Raw genomic sequence first — 17,047 nt, 5'->3', positions numbered from 1 at the left:
AAAATGATGCCAATTTAGATCTTGTTTGTACACCTCTAGAAATATCACCAATTATAGTCTAAAGGATGATCTCTTGCAACATTGGTTGGTTGGAGCACTTGCATTTGATTGCTTGCATTTGATTGATCATTTGGTTGAGATGATGAACTAGCCACATGTTAATCTTGCACTTTGTCAACACTAGCACTTGCTTGACTTTAATCTTGAGAACCACTAGCTTGTACATTTGAGTTAGAGAGTACTTGATTCTTGTCATCTTCAACATCAATCACCTCTCTAGGTCTTATATCACCAATATCCATGTTCTTTATTGCATTGACTAATTGAGTGCCTCTCACATTATCTAGATTCTCATCTTCCTCTTGGGAACCATTTGTTTCATCAAATTCCACATCATGAATCTCCTTAAGAGTACCACTAGTCAAATTCCAAACTCTATATGCCTTGCTAGTAGTAGAGTAACCGAGTAAGAAACCTTCATCATATTTCTTTTCAAACTTGCTTAATCTAGAGCCTTTCTTCAATATGTAGCATTTACAACTAAAAACCCAAAAATATGCTATGTTGGGCTTTCTTCCATTCAATAGCTCATAAGGTGCCTTCTCCATCATGGGGTGACAATAGAGTCGGTTGCTATAGTAGCAAGCCGTGTTGATTGCTTTGGCCCAAAATGAATGACTCACATTGTACTCACTCAACATTGATCTTGCCATGTCAATCAAAGTTCTATTCTTTCTTTCAACTAGGCCATTTGATTATGGAGTGTACATGGCCGAGAATTGATGCCTAATTCCAAACTCATCACACAAATCATCCACTCTTGTGTTCTTGAACTCACTTTTATTATCACTTCTCACTTTCATGATGGTTGTTTCAAACTCATTATGAATTCTCTTGATGAATGTCTTGAAGGTTGCAAACACATCACTCTTATCAACAAGAAAGAACACCCATGTATATCTAGTGAAATCATCCACAATCATAAATCCGTCTTTGTTTTCACCAATGCTAGTGTAAGTGGTTGGTCCAAACAAGTCTACGTGCATCAACTCAAATGCCTTAGATGTGCTCATCATGCTCTTCTTAGGATGTGTGTTACCAACTTGCTTTCCGACTTGACATGCACTACATAGCTTATCCTTCTCAAATGTGACATCTTTCAAGCCTCTAACTAAGTCATGCTTGATCAACTTGTTCAATTGTTTTATTCCAACATGATCAAGCCTTCTATGCCATAACCAACCCATGCTAGACTTAGTGATTAAACATGTTGACAATTGAGCTTCTCTAGCATTGAAATCAACCAAGTATAGATTCTGATATCTAAATTCTTTGAATATCAAGTTAGAGCTATCTACACTTATGATCTCTACATCATCCATACCAAATATGCACTTGAAACCAAGATCACACAATTGAGCTACCTATAATAGGTTGAAATTCAAGCTCTCTACTAGTAGCACATTAGAAATGCTTAAGTCATTGGGTATTGCAATCTTACCAAGCCCTTTGACCTTGCATTTGCCATTGTCACCAAATATGATACTATCAATCCCATTGCTTTTGTATTCATTGATTGAATTGAACATTCTTGGACCACCGGTCATATGTTGTGTACACCCACTATCAAGCACCCAATGCCTTTCTCTGGCTTTATAATTGACCTACAAAAGAAGATCAATTCTTTTTAGGTACCCAAACTTACTTGGGTCCTTGAATGTTAGTTACCAAGGTCTTTGAGACCCAAATGGCCTTCTTCTTTAGGCTCATAATTGGTGTACCAATGAACTTAGCATTCACACCATTGGCACCCTTAACAAGCATGTAACAAGAATCAAATCTAATTGAGGATACATTAGGTAGCTTGTTCTTGTTATTCTTGCAATATGGCTCTATATGCCCAACTTGCTTGCATCTATTGCAAAACCGACCATTGCCCTTCACAAAGCTAGCTTTGGAAGTGACAAAGGCCGCCTTTCCTTTCTTGGGGGTATAGCCTAATCCTTCTTTGTTGAGAGAAAACCTTTGGCTACCCAAGCACTTTAGTAAGCGGACATCTCCACCATTGGTATTGCCTAAGGCACGAGTAAGCTCATTCACCTCCTTCTTGAGGGTCTCATTTTCCATCATTAATGAGGCATCACAAGTGAAACCATCACTCAAAGGTGAAGTAGAAGTAGTAGTGCTACAAGAAGGGTTAGTGGGAGCAACAACAATGGGCTTACAAAAAGATTCATCAATAATATCACATGTTAGTCCCACATCATAAGACATAATCACTTTCTCCTTCTTGGCTTCCTCCTTCTTGACTTACTCAATGAGAGAAGAGTGAGCCTTTTCAAGCTTAGAGTGAGCTTTGCCAAGCTTCTCATAGACTTCTAATTGCCTCTCATGAGTGGCTTTAAGCTCATTAAGAGATTGCTCAAGAAATTTGACTTTCTTGTGCAATTCTTTGCACTTCTTTCTCTTCATCTCAAAGCAAGTGTGCACTTGCTTACACATGTCCATGAGCTCCTCCTTGGAGTACTCCTCATTATTATCATCACTCCTACAAGCATCACTTTCACATTCATCATCATTACTCATATTATATTTTACCTTGGTAGGCTTTGCCATAAGGCATGTCGATGGAGTGTCGAAGATGGAGGGCTTGTTGTTGATGGCGATGCTTGCTAGTACTTTCTTGATAGATTTCTTGCCATCTTCACTAGAGCCATCACTATCCAAAGAGCCATCACTGTCCTAAGTGACCACATATCATCCACCCTTCTTCTTTTTTGGAAGGTCATCCTCTTCTCCTTTTTCTCCTTCTTTTCTTTCTTGTCCTTCTTGTACTTCTTCTCATCCTCATTATTGTCACTATTGTAGGGACAATCCGCTACAACGTGATCGGGGCTCTTGCAATTGTAGCATCTTCTCATATATTCTTTACTTTTGGTGTGATCTCTTCTCTTTCTTGCACCATAGACCTTCTTCATGAATTTGCCAATCTTGCACACAAATAGAGCCATGGCCTCATCATCAATATCACTAAGATCCTCATCATTACTTGATTCTTTGTTGGACTTGCCCTTATTCTTGGATGATGAGCTAGCCTTGAATGCTACACTCTTATTCTTATTGTCTTCGTCTTCCTTCTTGTCATCCTTGTCAACCCCTTCCCTTTCTACATGGTATATATCTTGTGTCATAGACATCACCTATACTTGGTTAGGGGTAACCTCCTTTAAATTGCCTCTTATGATAAGCAATCTCAACATCTCAAATCTTAGAGGTAAGCACATCAAGAACTGATAAGAGATATCATCATCATTGATCTTTTCTACCAATGCCTTCAAATCATTGACAATCACTTGCAATCAATGGAACATCTCCGAAATGCTCTCATCTTCCTTTATCTTGAAGCTTGTTAACTTGTCCTTGAGAATATATAACTTGGCACTCTTCACCGCCGGTGTGTCCTCATATGTTTCCTCCAATCTCTTCCACACCTCATTAGCTCTCTCACAATCCTTGATTTGCTCAAATACCTTGGAATCAATGGCATTGTATATGGTGTTGAGAGCCATTGTATTGCATTGTTTGTTGGTCTTGTCTTGGTTGGTGAGATTGTTGAGATCAATGATAGCGTAGTCATTCTCGGTCACATCACATACTTGATCATTGATTGAACCAAGATACATCTTCATCTTTCTTTCTCAATAATCATAGCTTATGCTATCAAAGAACAGTGGTTTGCCCCCCACATGGTTGAACATAACTTGAGCCATAATTTAACACTGAGGTTGTTATGCCTTCAATCAAATGGTGACCACGACTCTGATACCACTTGAAAGGTCCTAATATGACTAGAGGGGGGTGAATAGCCTATTTAAAAATCTATAAATCAACTAGAGCAATTTAATTAGTATGACAAATAGCAAAAAGCAAACTTGCTCTAGCTCTACAAGGGTTGCAAGCCACCTATCTAATAATTCTAGTTACTATGATCACTAGACACACAATTTACCAAGTCACTACTCACTAAGAGCTCTCACACTTGCTACTCTAAAGAGCTCCACTAGATGAACTTAAGAGACAAAGCAAGCTCTCAATTCTAGCTACACTAAAGAGCTTGTTACAACTGGTTTGTAGAAATGTAAGTGAGTGAGTAAGGTGATTATACCGCTGCATACAGAAGTGAACCAATCACAAGATGAATAATAATTCAATCACTAGGAGAATACCAAGGGGTAAGAGACAACCAATTTTTTCCTGAGGTTCACGTGCTTGCCAACACGCTATGTCCCCATTGTGTCAATCAACACTTGGTGGTTCAGCGGCTAAGAGGTGTTGCACGAACCTCATCCACACAATTAGACACCACAAAAACCTACCCACAAGCAAGGTAACTTAATGACACGAGCAATCCACTAGGGTTACTTTTTGGCACTCCATCGGGCAAGGCACAAGTCCACAATCACCAGGAGATGGCCACGAACAATCACCAACTCATGCCAATACTCCTCCGCTACACCAAGCCATCTAGGAGGTGACAACCACCAAGAGCAACAAGTGAATCTCGTAGTGAAACACGAATACCAAGTGCCTCTAGATACAATCACTCAAGCAATGCACTTGGATTCTCTCCCAATCTCACAAAGATGTTGAATCAATGATTGAGATAAGTGGGAGGGCTTTGGCTAAGCTCACAAGGTTGCTATGTCAATGCAAATGTCCAAGAGAGTGAGCTTGAGCCAGCCATGGGGCTTAAATAGAAGCCCCCACAAAATAGAGCCGTTGGCTCTCTGTTCTCTAAAAAGTCTAGGTGACCGAACGCGCCGGTCAGATTGACCAGACACAGGACCCTAGCATCCAGTCACACGATGCACGCCACATGGCCTCTGCTTCAAATGTTGATCGTCCAATCTCAATGGTCATCAGTACATTTAAGTTGTGACTAGACGCGCTACTCAAAGTGATCGGACACAGGACCCCAGTGTCCGGTCATTTCCAGTAAGGTACCACTCGTGATCGGACACGTTCGGTCATGTCTGACCGGACTCACCCAGTGTCCAGTCACTCACTGTCTCCTCTATGCGCTGCCAAATCAGCAACACCGGATGTTGAATAGTATTCAGCCAGAGTTCGGTTACCTACGTCCGGTCAAGAGACCGAGGGCGGCCTTCACCGCGCGCCACTGATCGGATGTAGGACCCTAGCGTTCGATCACTGTTTCTTAGTGACTATCACCTCCTTTATTTCACCAAGTTCTCCACCCTTGCTCAAATGTGCTAACCATCAAGTGTATCACCTTGTGTATGTGTGTTAGCATATTTTCATAGACATTTTCAAGGGTGTTAGCTTCCCACTAGATCCTAAATGCATATGCAATGAGTTAAAGCATCTAGTGGCACTTTGATAACCGCATTTCAATACGAGTTTCACTCCTCTTAATAGTATGGCTATCGATCCTAAATGTGATCACTCTCTAAGTGTCTTGATCACTAAAATAAAAAGCTCCTATCAATTTCACCTTTGCCTTGAGCTTTTTTATTTTCTTTCTCTTTTTTTCCAAGTCCAAGCACTTGATCGTCACCATGGCGTCACCATTATCATGTCATGATCTTCACATGCTTAATCACTTGGAGTAGTGCTACCTATCTCAAAATCACTTTGATAAACTAGGTTAGCACTTAGGGTTTCATTAATTTACCAAAACCAAACTAGAGCTTTCACATGCTTCTTCAATAATTTTTTGACAACCCTCCTCTTTGATCCAACTCGCTTCAAATTTGAAACCACATCCACCTCCTTTGCCCCTTTGGATCATCTCAGTTGACAGCACTATAGGCCTATGATCCGAGTGATAGGGAACTCCATTTTTCACATGCATAAGTGGAAACTTCATACGCCATCTCGCATTTGCCACTCCTCGATCAAGCCTCTCCCTTATATGTGTATTACCTATGGTTTGCTTATTTCTCCAAGTGAAAATGTCACCAGAGAAACCAATATCATTGAGTTCACACACCTCCAAAGCACCTTTGAAGCGATCAAGACAAGATTGAGCCCTCAGAACCACCCCTTCCTTCTCATGGTGAAAGAGGACTTCATTGAAATCTTCTACGCATAGCTAAGGGAGTTGTTCATTGTCTTGATTCTTCAAGCACTCCATAAGTTCCTAAGTTTTATACTTCAACTCGGGTTCACCATAAATCCAAGTAAACCGCCATTTTTGTCCACCAGTCTCTAGGGCCTCCACATCAATGTGGTTTTTTTATTTACCCTTCAAAACCACACTGATTCCTCTCCTCCACAACACAGCAAGCCCCCCACATTTTCCTTCACAATCCACCACCTCCAAATTCTCCACACCCAACTTCTTTTTTAGCACAATCATCCTCTTCTCATCTAGTTTTGTTTCCGATAAGAAAAGAATGTCAGTTTCTTTGACTTTATGGCACCGAAGAAGCCCTTGAACTACTGAGACGTTTCCTAACCCCCAGCAGTTCCAAGCTATTATCTTCATTGCAGCGTGCAGGGCTGTTCCGACAGCCCCGCTTCAATAGTTTCAAATTCGGACGCCTTCTCCACTGAAACACCTCGCTTGGACCTCTTCACCTCAGCCTGCTCATCAAGATCCATATCCTCTCCCCTACCTCCCCTCTTCTTCTGTATCTCCCCAGGATCATCTCCCCATCTGCTGCTTGCCATCCCTCTTCACTCTCTTAAACTTACCCCCCAAATTTATCTTTCTCCCCTTCCTTATTCTTCATAGAAGGAGTATTCTAGGCTTTTTTGCAAGGTACTATTCACATGGCCCTTACTATGCTCATCGCCCACCTCCTTTGGAAATAGCTCAGTCCTCACTGCACCTAGGGTCTTCTCCGAGAGTTGCATCTCCTTTATAGGGCTCATCACCTCTTCCCCATCATCCTTCCTTCCTTCGATCACCTTCACATCTCCCTTCTCTACATCCTTCCTCCAAGAAGGACCATCCGACTGAGACTTGCTTCCACTGCTCTAGCTATCAGAACGCCTAGCTCTCCATGACCTTGATCCTCCAAATCCCCTGATCGGCTTATGAGGTGGTATATACCACAACTCCCTACTATATGGGGCTTTCTCACCCTTCCCCAACTTCTTTGAACAAGCACGATCCACATGACCGATCAACAAGCAAATGTAGTAGAAATCAGGCAAGTGTTCATAAGTGATCGGGCACCACCGATCTCCTTTGTTTGGTCCTAGACCCGCTAAGATGCCTCGACGGAGAGGTTTACGGATATCCATCCGGACCTTGAGACATAGATCTCTCCCCGCCGCCAAGTCACTTCCATCCGCATCCACCTCCATGAACTCTCCAACATCATCACCAATCGCCCTAGTTGCTGCCCGATTCATTAGACCCAGAGGAAGGCGCTCCACCCATATCTAGATCGGAACAACAGAGAAGTCAAATTCATCCACCAATTTTGCCTCATCAAACACTGTAACCACTAGGAGTTCCTTTGAAATCATCTAGGGCCCATCATCCAATGCCCTCCTCAAACTTGACGCCTAGTTGAATGAAATCAAGAAGACATTACCTCCAAGATCTTTGCTGAGATTCCCCTCGCTGGACACCAGATCCACCCCACAGAATGCTCAATGACATCAGGATAAACGTTCCTCTCTGAGAACAGCTTCACGATCGCCTGAGGTGGGCGATCATTCTCCCTGCTCCTCGCCTCTGCCTCAAACTTGATGCCTCTTATCTCTGATGATAGTTGCAGTTTCTTTAACATCTCCTCCACCCCCTCCATCAGAACCCCACTCGGGAGCCCACCTTCGTACTGCCAACACTCCAAAGGCGATCCAGAAGTCTATGGACACAAGGTGCAAGGGCTACCAGAAACTAGGGTTTTGGGGTTTTCATGGACACATGGGGAAAAACTGTACCAAACATGCAGAGGGCAGTCAGAACAGGAGGAAAACCTAGGCAAGGAATCTCCAAGGCAATGGTGCGCTCGGAGGATTAAGGAAGAGGGAGGAAGAGACAAAGATCCGGATGCCACCAACTGAATCGCTCGAGTCGCCTAGGGAAACCCTAGGTGCCGAGAAGAAAGCTTTTCTCCCTAGCTCTCGACAGCGCAATAGATGGCGTCTGCTGCAGCCGACCTTCCTTGCGTCTTGTTTTCCCCACATCATGTTTTCCACTTTTTAGTTTTGTTTTGAATGTATGGTTTCTTTTTCTTCCATGTTTGGTTTTCCATTTTTCTTTAGCGTCTTACTTTTTTCTTTTCTCCACATTATGTTTCCTCTTCTCAGTCTTTTTCCATTTGATCTCCTATTCTATTTTTTATCTGATTTTCCATAATAAGTAAAATAAATAATAAATATAATATTATAGATTTTTGAACTCTTGATATTTTTTAAGGAAAAAAATCCACCACCAAGATAGTGTATATTCAATTAGGAATAAAATTTATCTTGTTTTAAATGGTTCAGTCTTTGGCCCGACCAATCAAATTATAAACTCAAATCTTGACCAAATTGTTATAGGTACGTTCCAAACTATACATATGTACCAGTGCAATCCCCGATGAGGGTTTTCATATGGAGAATTGAGAGATATCTTCCATCATAATCATTAGCTGGCCAACCAGTCCTTCGATTATGGATCCACAAAGGAAGTCTTAGAACTCGATATTTAATTATATCAACGCATAAATAGTAGGTCGCTTCCGTTTACATTGTGGCTTATGTGAAATTCCATTTGTTAGGTCGTCTTGTGTTAATAGTTTGAACTTTTTGAATTAAGTGGATCAAATAAATAGGAGACCTTATAGTAAAAAACATAAATGTATAATATACACAATACATATAATTAATAATAATAGAAAAGGAAAAAGAAAAGAAAAAAACTGTTCACCTCCTTCCCTGGACCGCGTGGGTAACAAGAAGATGGTGTGGTGATGAAATGCGACGTCGTCGGGGAGATGTTGTAGGAGACGAAGATTCTATTCGCCTCCCCCTTCTCTCTGCCCTCACCTGACTCCCTCCTTCCTGCCCTCTCTCTCTCTCTCGATACCACCGCCTCCGCTCCCCTCCAAGCCTCTCCTTTTTCCGCGCTCCGACGTCCTCCGACTTCCAGGCCGGCGCCGGGCAACAACTACTTCTTGGTCACCGAACCAAAAGGGGATTCTTTTTTCGTTGCTCGCTGATCGATTGATGAGCGGCGGGCGGCGGCGATGAGGGCGGATCTCAGCACCATCCAGCAGACGCTCACGCCGGAGGCGGCGGCGGCGCTGGCGCGGGCCATCGATGAGGCTGCGCGGAGGAGGCATGGCCAGACCACGCCGCTCCACGTCGCCGCCGCGCTGCTCGCCGCGCCGGCCGGGCTGCTGCGCCAGGCGTGCGCTCGCGCGGCCGCCGCCTGTGCGCACCCGCTACAGTGCCGCGCCCTCGAGCTCTGCTTCTCCGTCGCCCTCGACAGGCTGCCGGCCGCGGCCTCGGCGGCGGCGGCGCATGCGGCGGGGCCGCCGGTGTCCAACGCCCTCGTCACGGCGCTCAAGCGCGCGCAGGCGCAGCAGCGTCGGGGGTGCCCCGAGGCCGCGCAGCAGCCGCTGCTCGCCGTCAAGGTCGAGCTCGAGCAGCTCGTCCTCTCCATCCTCGACGACCCGTCCGTCAGCCGCGTCATGCGCGAGGCCTCCTTCTCCTCCGCAGCCGTCAAGACCACCATCGAGCAGTCGCTCGCGTCGCCCTCGCCGCCGCCCTCCGCCGCCGTCTCCACCCGGACGGTCGCCGCGACTACACCCCTGGCCCCCTCCCCCTCTCCGCTCCCGCGTGTCGGCCCAGCCAACGCCTACATCAACCCTCGCCTTGTGGCAGTCGCAGGCGGCGGCGGGGACAACGCTTACATCAACCCTCGCCTTGCGGCCGTCACAGGCGGCGGCGGGGACAACGCCTACATTAACCCTCGCCTTGCGGCCGTCGCAGGCGGCGGCGGGGACGATGCGCGCAAGGTGCTCGACGTCATGCTCAAGCCGGCGCGCCGCAACCCGGTGCTCGTGGGCGACGCCGGGCCGGACGCGGTGCTCAAGGAGGCGGTACGCAGGATCCCGACGGCTGGCTCCCCTGCTCTTGCCGGAGCGAAGGTCTTGCCGCTCGAGGCGGACCTCGCCAAGCTCGCCGGCGACAAGGCCGCCATGGCGGCGAGGATTGGGGACCTGGGTGCGGTGGTCCAGAGGCTCCTCGCGGACCACGGCGCCGTGGTTCTTGATCTTGGAGATCTCAAGTGGCTGGAGGACGGGCCGGCGGCAGCAGCATCAGAGGGGGGCAAGGCGGTCGTGTCGGAGATGGCGCGGCTGCTGAGGCGGTTCGGAAACGGCAAGGTCTGGGCCGTCGGTACAGCCGCCTGCGCCACCTACCTCCGATGCAAGGTCTACCACCCAACCATGGAGGCCGAGTGGGACCTCCAGGCCGTGCCTATCGCCCGCAGCGCGCCGCTCGCCGGCGCAGCTCTCAGGTGTGTTTTTCTTCGCTATTTCGCCTTTTTGTTGCATCTGCCATGTCTGCTGTTTGCCTAAACCCGGCGTGATCTGCTTCTTTTTTCATCTATAACAGTGTTTCCTCTCTCAAATTCCTCCAGATTTCTTCAAAATTGCTCCAAGCGAACATGGCCGTTCTTGTTATTGTTTTTGGTGACTCAAACTTGTATCAGTTTTTCCGTTGTCTTGGACCAGAGTATGTCTTGGACCAGAGTAAAATGATCAAATTAGTTAATTCTTGATAACCAAAATTTACTACAGTTGAATAGTTCATCATGATTGCTAGTACTACTCTAAAAAGTTTGGTGCCTTTTCTAATAATGCAATAGGTTTCTAATTTTGTACTCTGTGATCCAAAACAAATGATCTAATCAATTTATTGAAATTTATAGGCCTGGAGGCACTGGAATTCTGGGCAACTCAATGGGGACGTTATCACCTACGCTCCGGCCTATGCCGCTGACACCAACAGCACTCCGATGGCCACCAGGGGCGGGGAGTGACCATCCTCTGATGGCTAAGCCGGCCATGTGCCGGAGTTGCAAGGGTAGCTATGATCGTGAGCTTGCCAAGCTCGTGGCGGAGCAGAAGGAAAAGCCAGTGTCACGCTCTGAGGCTGCTAAGCCTGGTTTGCCACACTGGATGCAGCTCAGCAGTGATCAACCACAGGTTTGTGTCTTTTCTATGTGTTAGCTCGTAAAAGTAGCTTTGGTTCTAATGGAAAGGTGATTGATATAGTTATTTATGCTTTCACAGACCAAGGAACAAGAGTTGAAACGGAAGGAGGCTGCCGAAGAGCTTGAGAAGAAATGGCGCGAGACTTGCGCCCGTACCCACGGTAACCGTGCTGGGGCACCAGCTCTCTCCTTGCCGTTGGCTGCCTTAGCTCCACGCCCGCCCGTCGAGCCCAAGCTACAACTTGCCAGGGGTGGTGTTCCCACCCTTAAGATGAACACCAACTGGGAGAAGCCTGAGGGTACCCCTACGTCTGAGCTTCGTAGGAGTCCGCCAGGCAGCCCAGTGAAGACTGACCTTGCCCTTGGTCCCTTGGATCCTGGTGCTACTGTGGAGAAAGACCAGAAGGAAAATTACACAGAAGGGCTAACTGCTATGCAAAAGGCTAAGATAGCTGGAATCTCTGATATCGAGTCTTTCAAAAGGCTCCTCAAGGTGCTCACAGAGAAGGTCAGCTGGCAATCTGATGCTGCCTCAGCAATTGCTGCTGTTGTAATACAATGCAGAACTGGCAGTGGGAAGCGGCGAAACATTGGGACAAGAGGCGACATATGGCTCCTGTTTGTTGGTCCTGACCAGGCAGGCAAGAGGAAGATGGTGAATGCATTGTCTGAGCAGATGGTAAATGCTCAACCAGTGGTTATAAACTTTGGTGGTGACTCTCGTTTAGGCAAGGATGGTAATGCGGGTTTCTGGGGGAAAACCTCTCTTGACCGGGTCACTGAGGCAGTTCGGCAAAATCCATGTTCAGTTATCGTTCTTGAGGGCATTGATCAAGTGGACGCTGTTGTGCGGGGAAAGATCAAGCGTGCAATGGAGACCGGTCGCTTGCCAGACTCCCGGGGCCGTGAGGTCAGCCTTGGTAATGTCATCTTTGTTCTCACCACAAATTGGTTACCTGAGGAACTCAGGAGACCAAAGTTTGAAACATTGCTCCAAGATGAAGGAAGGATGTGTGAGGTAGCAAGCTCTAATTGGCAGCTAGAGCTTTCTATTGGGGACAAGCAGGTTAAGCACCGAGCGGATTGGCTATGTGATGATGCTCGTCCAGCAAAGGTAGCCAAAGAATTGTCCGGTGGGCATGGTCTATCGCTTGACCTCAATTTAGCAGTTGGGGCATTGGATGACACTGAGGGCTCACGGAATTCCAGTGATCTCTCTGTGGAACAAGATCAGGAGAAAGGGCACCTTGCAGTCAAGTGTTCAACACCAGGCCCTGACTGTGATCTCTTGAATCTCGTTAACGATGCCATTGTGTTTCGGCCAGTTGACTTTGCACCATTTAGGAAGACTGTCACAGATTGCATATCGGCAAAATTCGACTCAGTCATCAGGAGCAGCAACTCATTCAGAATCGATGAAGACGCTGTTGATCGGATGGCTGGCAGCATCTGGCTCACTGACGAGAAGCTTGAAGACTGGGCCGAGAAAGTGCTTATGCCCAGCATCGAACGATTGTGGCGCAACGTGAAGCATTACAACAGCCGTGCTGTTGTCCGTCTTGCAGCAGTCACAGACAAGGCATTGCCAAGGTGGGGAGGGGGGCGAGAAGGGCTACCAACGACGGTACCGATCGCCATTGATGGCATGTAGGGAGGGAATTGGGGGAAGTACATTCTTTTGTATGGTAGGTAGGTAAATATTGGGGAGAAACTCGGGGGGGGGGGGGGGGGGGGGGGGGGGGAGGTTACTATATGAAACATATAGGGGAGGAAGGGAGAACATCCCTTTGACTACCAAATAGGCTTTTATAACAAAAAAGATGTGGTCTATAGTTTTGATAATATATGTAGCTATGTTCCTTGAAACAAAAAAGGTTTCTCTTTTGCACTTGCTAATGTTGCAAGGGTTGATGGTGTAGAGGAAGCAAATAATGATGTAGCCCTCAATCAAACTCAGACTCCTATCAGAGCAGTTGTGATGCATAAACTGTTGAGCTTGCATCAAGTGGCAAAGATTCGACATGTGAATATATGGGTTTTCTTTTCTGGGAGCTCTCTAGAGGTGTTTGCTTTGTTTGATGCGAATGTATCAATACATCATCCTCAGCTTCCTGTATGCCTTGCCATTTCTGTGGAAGGCTACTGTTGAAAAAATGAGACTCATATGCTTTGTTTGGTTCTAGGGTGTAAAGTTTTGGGTGTCGTAAGGAGTGTTCGGATATTAATAAAAAAACAAATTATAGAATTCGTCAGTGAACCGCGAGACGAATTTATTAAGCCTAATTAATACGTCATTAGCACATGTGTTACTGCAGCACTTTATTGTCAAATCATGGACTAATTAGGCTTAAAAGATTCATCTCGCAAAATAGTCGTAATATGTGCAATTAATTATTTTTTTACTCTATATTTAATACTCGTTCAAACATTCGATGGGATAGTGCGTAAACTTTTAGGATGAACTAAACGAGGCCATATTGATAGTTGGCTTTCTACTGCAGAATAGTAAGGTCAAATAGATTAAATGAAGAAACACGTGTGGTCCCTCTGTTTTTGTTCGAAAAAGTTTACTTCTATTTTTTTATCACACTAGGTTGTGTATCCGTGTGTTGCTACGGGATAACTAACAATTTATACTAAAAATATACGGATCACACGATAAGATAACAATACTGTAAAAATTAAATACCAACGTTAAAGTGACATTTAATCCAAAAGGCAAAGTTTATGAATTTAACACAGTCACGAAGTGCGCGGCGTCGCAGGCTCACAAACTCTACTTTATAGACATTTTCGTGATGCGGCTAAGATAATATTTTATATTGGCCGGAAGAAATCTCCGATATCCATTTTTTTCATTGTAATCCATTTATCTGGACAATGTTTGAGGTGAGGGCACGGTTACAGTTTTTAGTAGCTTTACGATATTGTCCGAAGCTATGAGATGATTGATGTCTTGCAATGATCCTTTCATTAATTTAGTTTTCTATTTATGTTTAATTGTTTATTCAGTCTATTTTATAGGCACGCCGGTAGATAATGGATGACAAAATTCAAGCATCCATAATTTATCTCTTTGACTTTGAGCATGAGTTTTGTTTTTATTTTTTAATTGATATATTGTCCTTTTGTTTTTATCGTAGCGTTAGCACGGGCATGCATGAAAAATGAAGATATCTTTACACTGCAGAAATCTTTGAAGAAGATCATGCATAGATTATTCTTGTATTGAATATTATATATATACAATGAAAAAATAGATATCGGAGATTTCTTTCTGCCAATATAAAACATTATCTTAGCCGCATCATGGAAAGGTCTACAAAGTAGAGTTTGTGGGCCTGCGACGTCGCGCACTACGTGACTGTGTTAAATTCATAAACTTTGCTTTTTGGATTAAATATCATTTTAACGTTGGTATTTAATTTTTATAGTATTGTTATCTTATCGTACGATCCGTGTGTTTTTAGTATAAATTGTTAGTTATCCCGTAGCAACGCACGAGCACGCTACCTAGTATAAATATAAAGAATGAAAAAGACGACTAGAAAGATTGGCATTAGGCCAACTCCTTTTGATTGTTTACAAACACATCTGAAAGTTAACATGTGGGCTGTGGGCATCAAATCAAAACAACAAAAAGAACATGGATTCGACCATAAGTAGCATTTACCCTCTTTTTTGAAAAAAAAGAAAGGTATTGCAGAGTTACAGGATTGTTAATCTTATCAGCACCATCAATTTTTGGCAATTGTAGAACTCAACCAAGACACCCATTGAAGTGCTACATCCCTAGCTCGCAACCTAATTAAGAGTAAGTTCTCGCAAGCCTAACTCCCCAGCCATTATTAAACTATATGAAGGGCTCCAAAATGAAGACCACTATTTGAAAAAAGGGTAAATGATTATTGTTTCCTTCTATGCATGATTGTTTCCTTCCATGCATGATTATTGTTTCTTTTCATGCATGATTGTTTTTTTCCATGTATGATTATTGTTTCCTTCCATGCATGTGGCCTCAGGTGATCGATTTGTTTCCTTCAAAGCAGGCGGGGATCATAGGGATGACAGTTTCTTTTTTATCGCACAGGGTATCACACGGGGTGGGCAGACAGACAAACCAAATCAAATATCGCACCAAAAGATGTCCACGCTTTGTTCTTTTTAGTTGCAGGAGATTTTGCCTAATTCCCATTTTCGTATATCGTTTTCAAGGTTGAGCTGAGTGATGAATCTCAACCATGCTGCGGTCCATGTCAAAACCTAATTTCCAATAATTCCAAAAAAAATGATTTAAAAGTAAGTACATAAAGGTGTTCCTGGTTTCTCACTACTTTACATATGACAACATTTCTCCTTTATATCCCTTTTTGAGAGATTAAACAACCTATTCGATGGTTGATTTCTGGGCTGATAAGCCCGGCTGGTGCTGGTTTGTTGTGAGAGAAAAACATTATACCATGGCTGATAAGCCCTGACTGAAACCAACGAGCGCCAAAGGTTGACCACACAAGATCACTACTACCACTTTATGCTGTGGTTCGTCTTTTTTACACCTGTTGCTTCCTGTTGAGTTTATTTCCAAAAAATAAAAGAAAATAAAATCATCAGAGATTTTGTTTTACCTTTGGTGTGTCATGTGGCCAATTAGGTGATGCCCTGCCACCCACACCTAGTCTAAGAGCCATGTGGCATGGCTTGATCCACCAACACCACACTTATTTGGAACTGAGGCATCTTGTTGTTTTCTCCATGGAAAAATCCCTCCTCCTGGTCCAAAACCAAATGGCTACTTTTTGGCCTAATTGCGGGCCCACACTGATGTGGCAGATCACCAACTCGAATCAACTTGGAAACATTCCATGCTTGTTTATATTATTATTAGTAATAATGTTTAAGTGCTGATTAGAGGCCGGCCTGCCTGAGTCCCCCCTGAGAAAATTGTACCCCTGAAACTCTTTCCAGTAAATTAGGGCCCGTTTGGTAGAGCTCTGGCTCCAGCCAAAATAGCTTTAGTTGTGGCTTCACCTGTAGAGCAGATTCACATGAGGAGCTGAATCTGTTTTTAGACCGTTTGACAAAACAATTTCTCCTTATGATGAAAAGGGATTAAATATCCAGAATACCCTTTTTTTCTTTTTTTTCTCCTTTTATTTCTTTTTATTTATTCTTTTTCTCACTAACTTATCTCTACCTTATCACCCCGCACACGGATAGGCCTCGCGTAGGTCGTTGCTCCCCTGTTCCTCTTCCCCTTGCGTTGGCTTCGTCGCGCCTCCCCGTGTCGAGGCCCTAGCCCTGCCCCCGCATCTCACCGCCCGCGCGCTCCACAACCTCTACGGCTGCGCGCCTCACCAGCACCGTCGCCTCGCGCTGCCCGAGCGGACCCGCTACCGGTTCCAGCGGATCCGGCGCCGGTGTCCAGCAGACGCACTACCGCTGCCCTCGCAGACGCGTCGGGGGCAAAGGAGACCCATGGCCGCGATGGGGCCCGCTACCGCTAGAGGAAGCCGGAAGAAGCCATAAATTTCAGCTCCTACTCTCTCTCCTCCCTTGTCTCAGCAGGAATTTCGGGGCTTCTTCCTAAGATCTGAGTAGGTCAGAGGCGTTTGGCAGGTGGAGCCGAAAAACAGATTCGGGAGCCGGCCAAGAATCTGTACCAAACGGGCTCTTAGACTGCCAATCGCCAGCTCACCAGAAGGATCTGGTGTTGTTAGACGCGGGCCCGTATGTCAGGAACGCATTGACTCGTTTATCGCGGGGTACCTGTAGCCATGGCCAGTCTTGTTTAATCCATCAAGTTGGGCCTATTATTAACTTTGATCTGTACTTCGCAGCCCTCCCTCGATCGGTTTG

At 45.1% G+C, this 17,047-nt stretch overlaps 1 protein-coding gene across 1 annotated transcript; it reads left to right on the top strand.

Annotated features, from left to right (window-relative positions):
* The first annotated feature begins 8,957 nt into the window (after positions 1-8,957).
* Positions 8,958-12,908, top strand: LOC136476311 (protein SMAX1-like). Its single transcript, XM_066474095.1, has 3 exons — positions 8,958-10,492; positions 10,907-11,183; positions 11,271-12,908. The coding sequence occupies exons 1-3, from the start codon at positions 9,216-9,218 to the stop codon at positions 12,840-12,842; spliced, it is 3,126 nt and encodes a 1,041-aa protein (XP_066330192.1). The 5' UTR covers positions 8,958-9,215; the 3' UTR covers positions 12,843-12,908.
* The last annotated feature ends 4,139 nt before the right edge of the window (positions 12,909-17,047 follow it).

Source organism: Miscanthus floridulus, chromosome 8 (genome assembly GCF_019320115.1).
Source record: "Miscanthus floridulus cultivar M001 chromosome 8, ASM1932011v1, whole genome shotgun sequence".
Taxonomy (NCBI): Eukaryota; Viridiplantae; Streptophyta; class Magnoliopsida; order Poales; family Poaceae; genus Miscanthus; species Miscanthus floridulus.
The sequence above is the reverse complement of the archived record's forward strand: the minus strand, read 5'-3'. Positions and strand labels throughout refer to the sequence as shown.

Bases quoted from the DNA above. Each gene is read 5' to 3' on its own strand.
- LOC136476311 (XM_066474095.1), top strand. From the start codon at position 9,216: ATGAGGGCGGATCTCAGCACCATCCAGCAGACGCTCACGCCGGAGGCG. The intron at 10,493-10,906 runs GTGTGTTTTTCT...TGAAATTTATAG, and splicing joins CTCGCCGGCGCAGCTCTCAG to GCCTGGAGGCACTGGAATTC. The intron at 11,184-11,270 runs GTTTGTGTCTTT...ATGCTTTCACAG, and splicing joins TCAGCAGTGATCAACCACAG to ACCAAGGAACAAGAGTTGAA.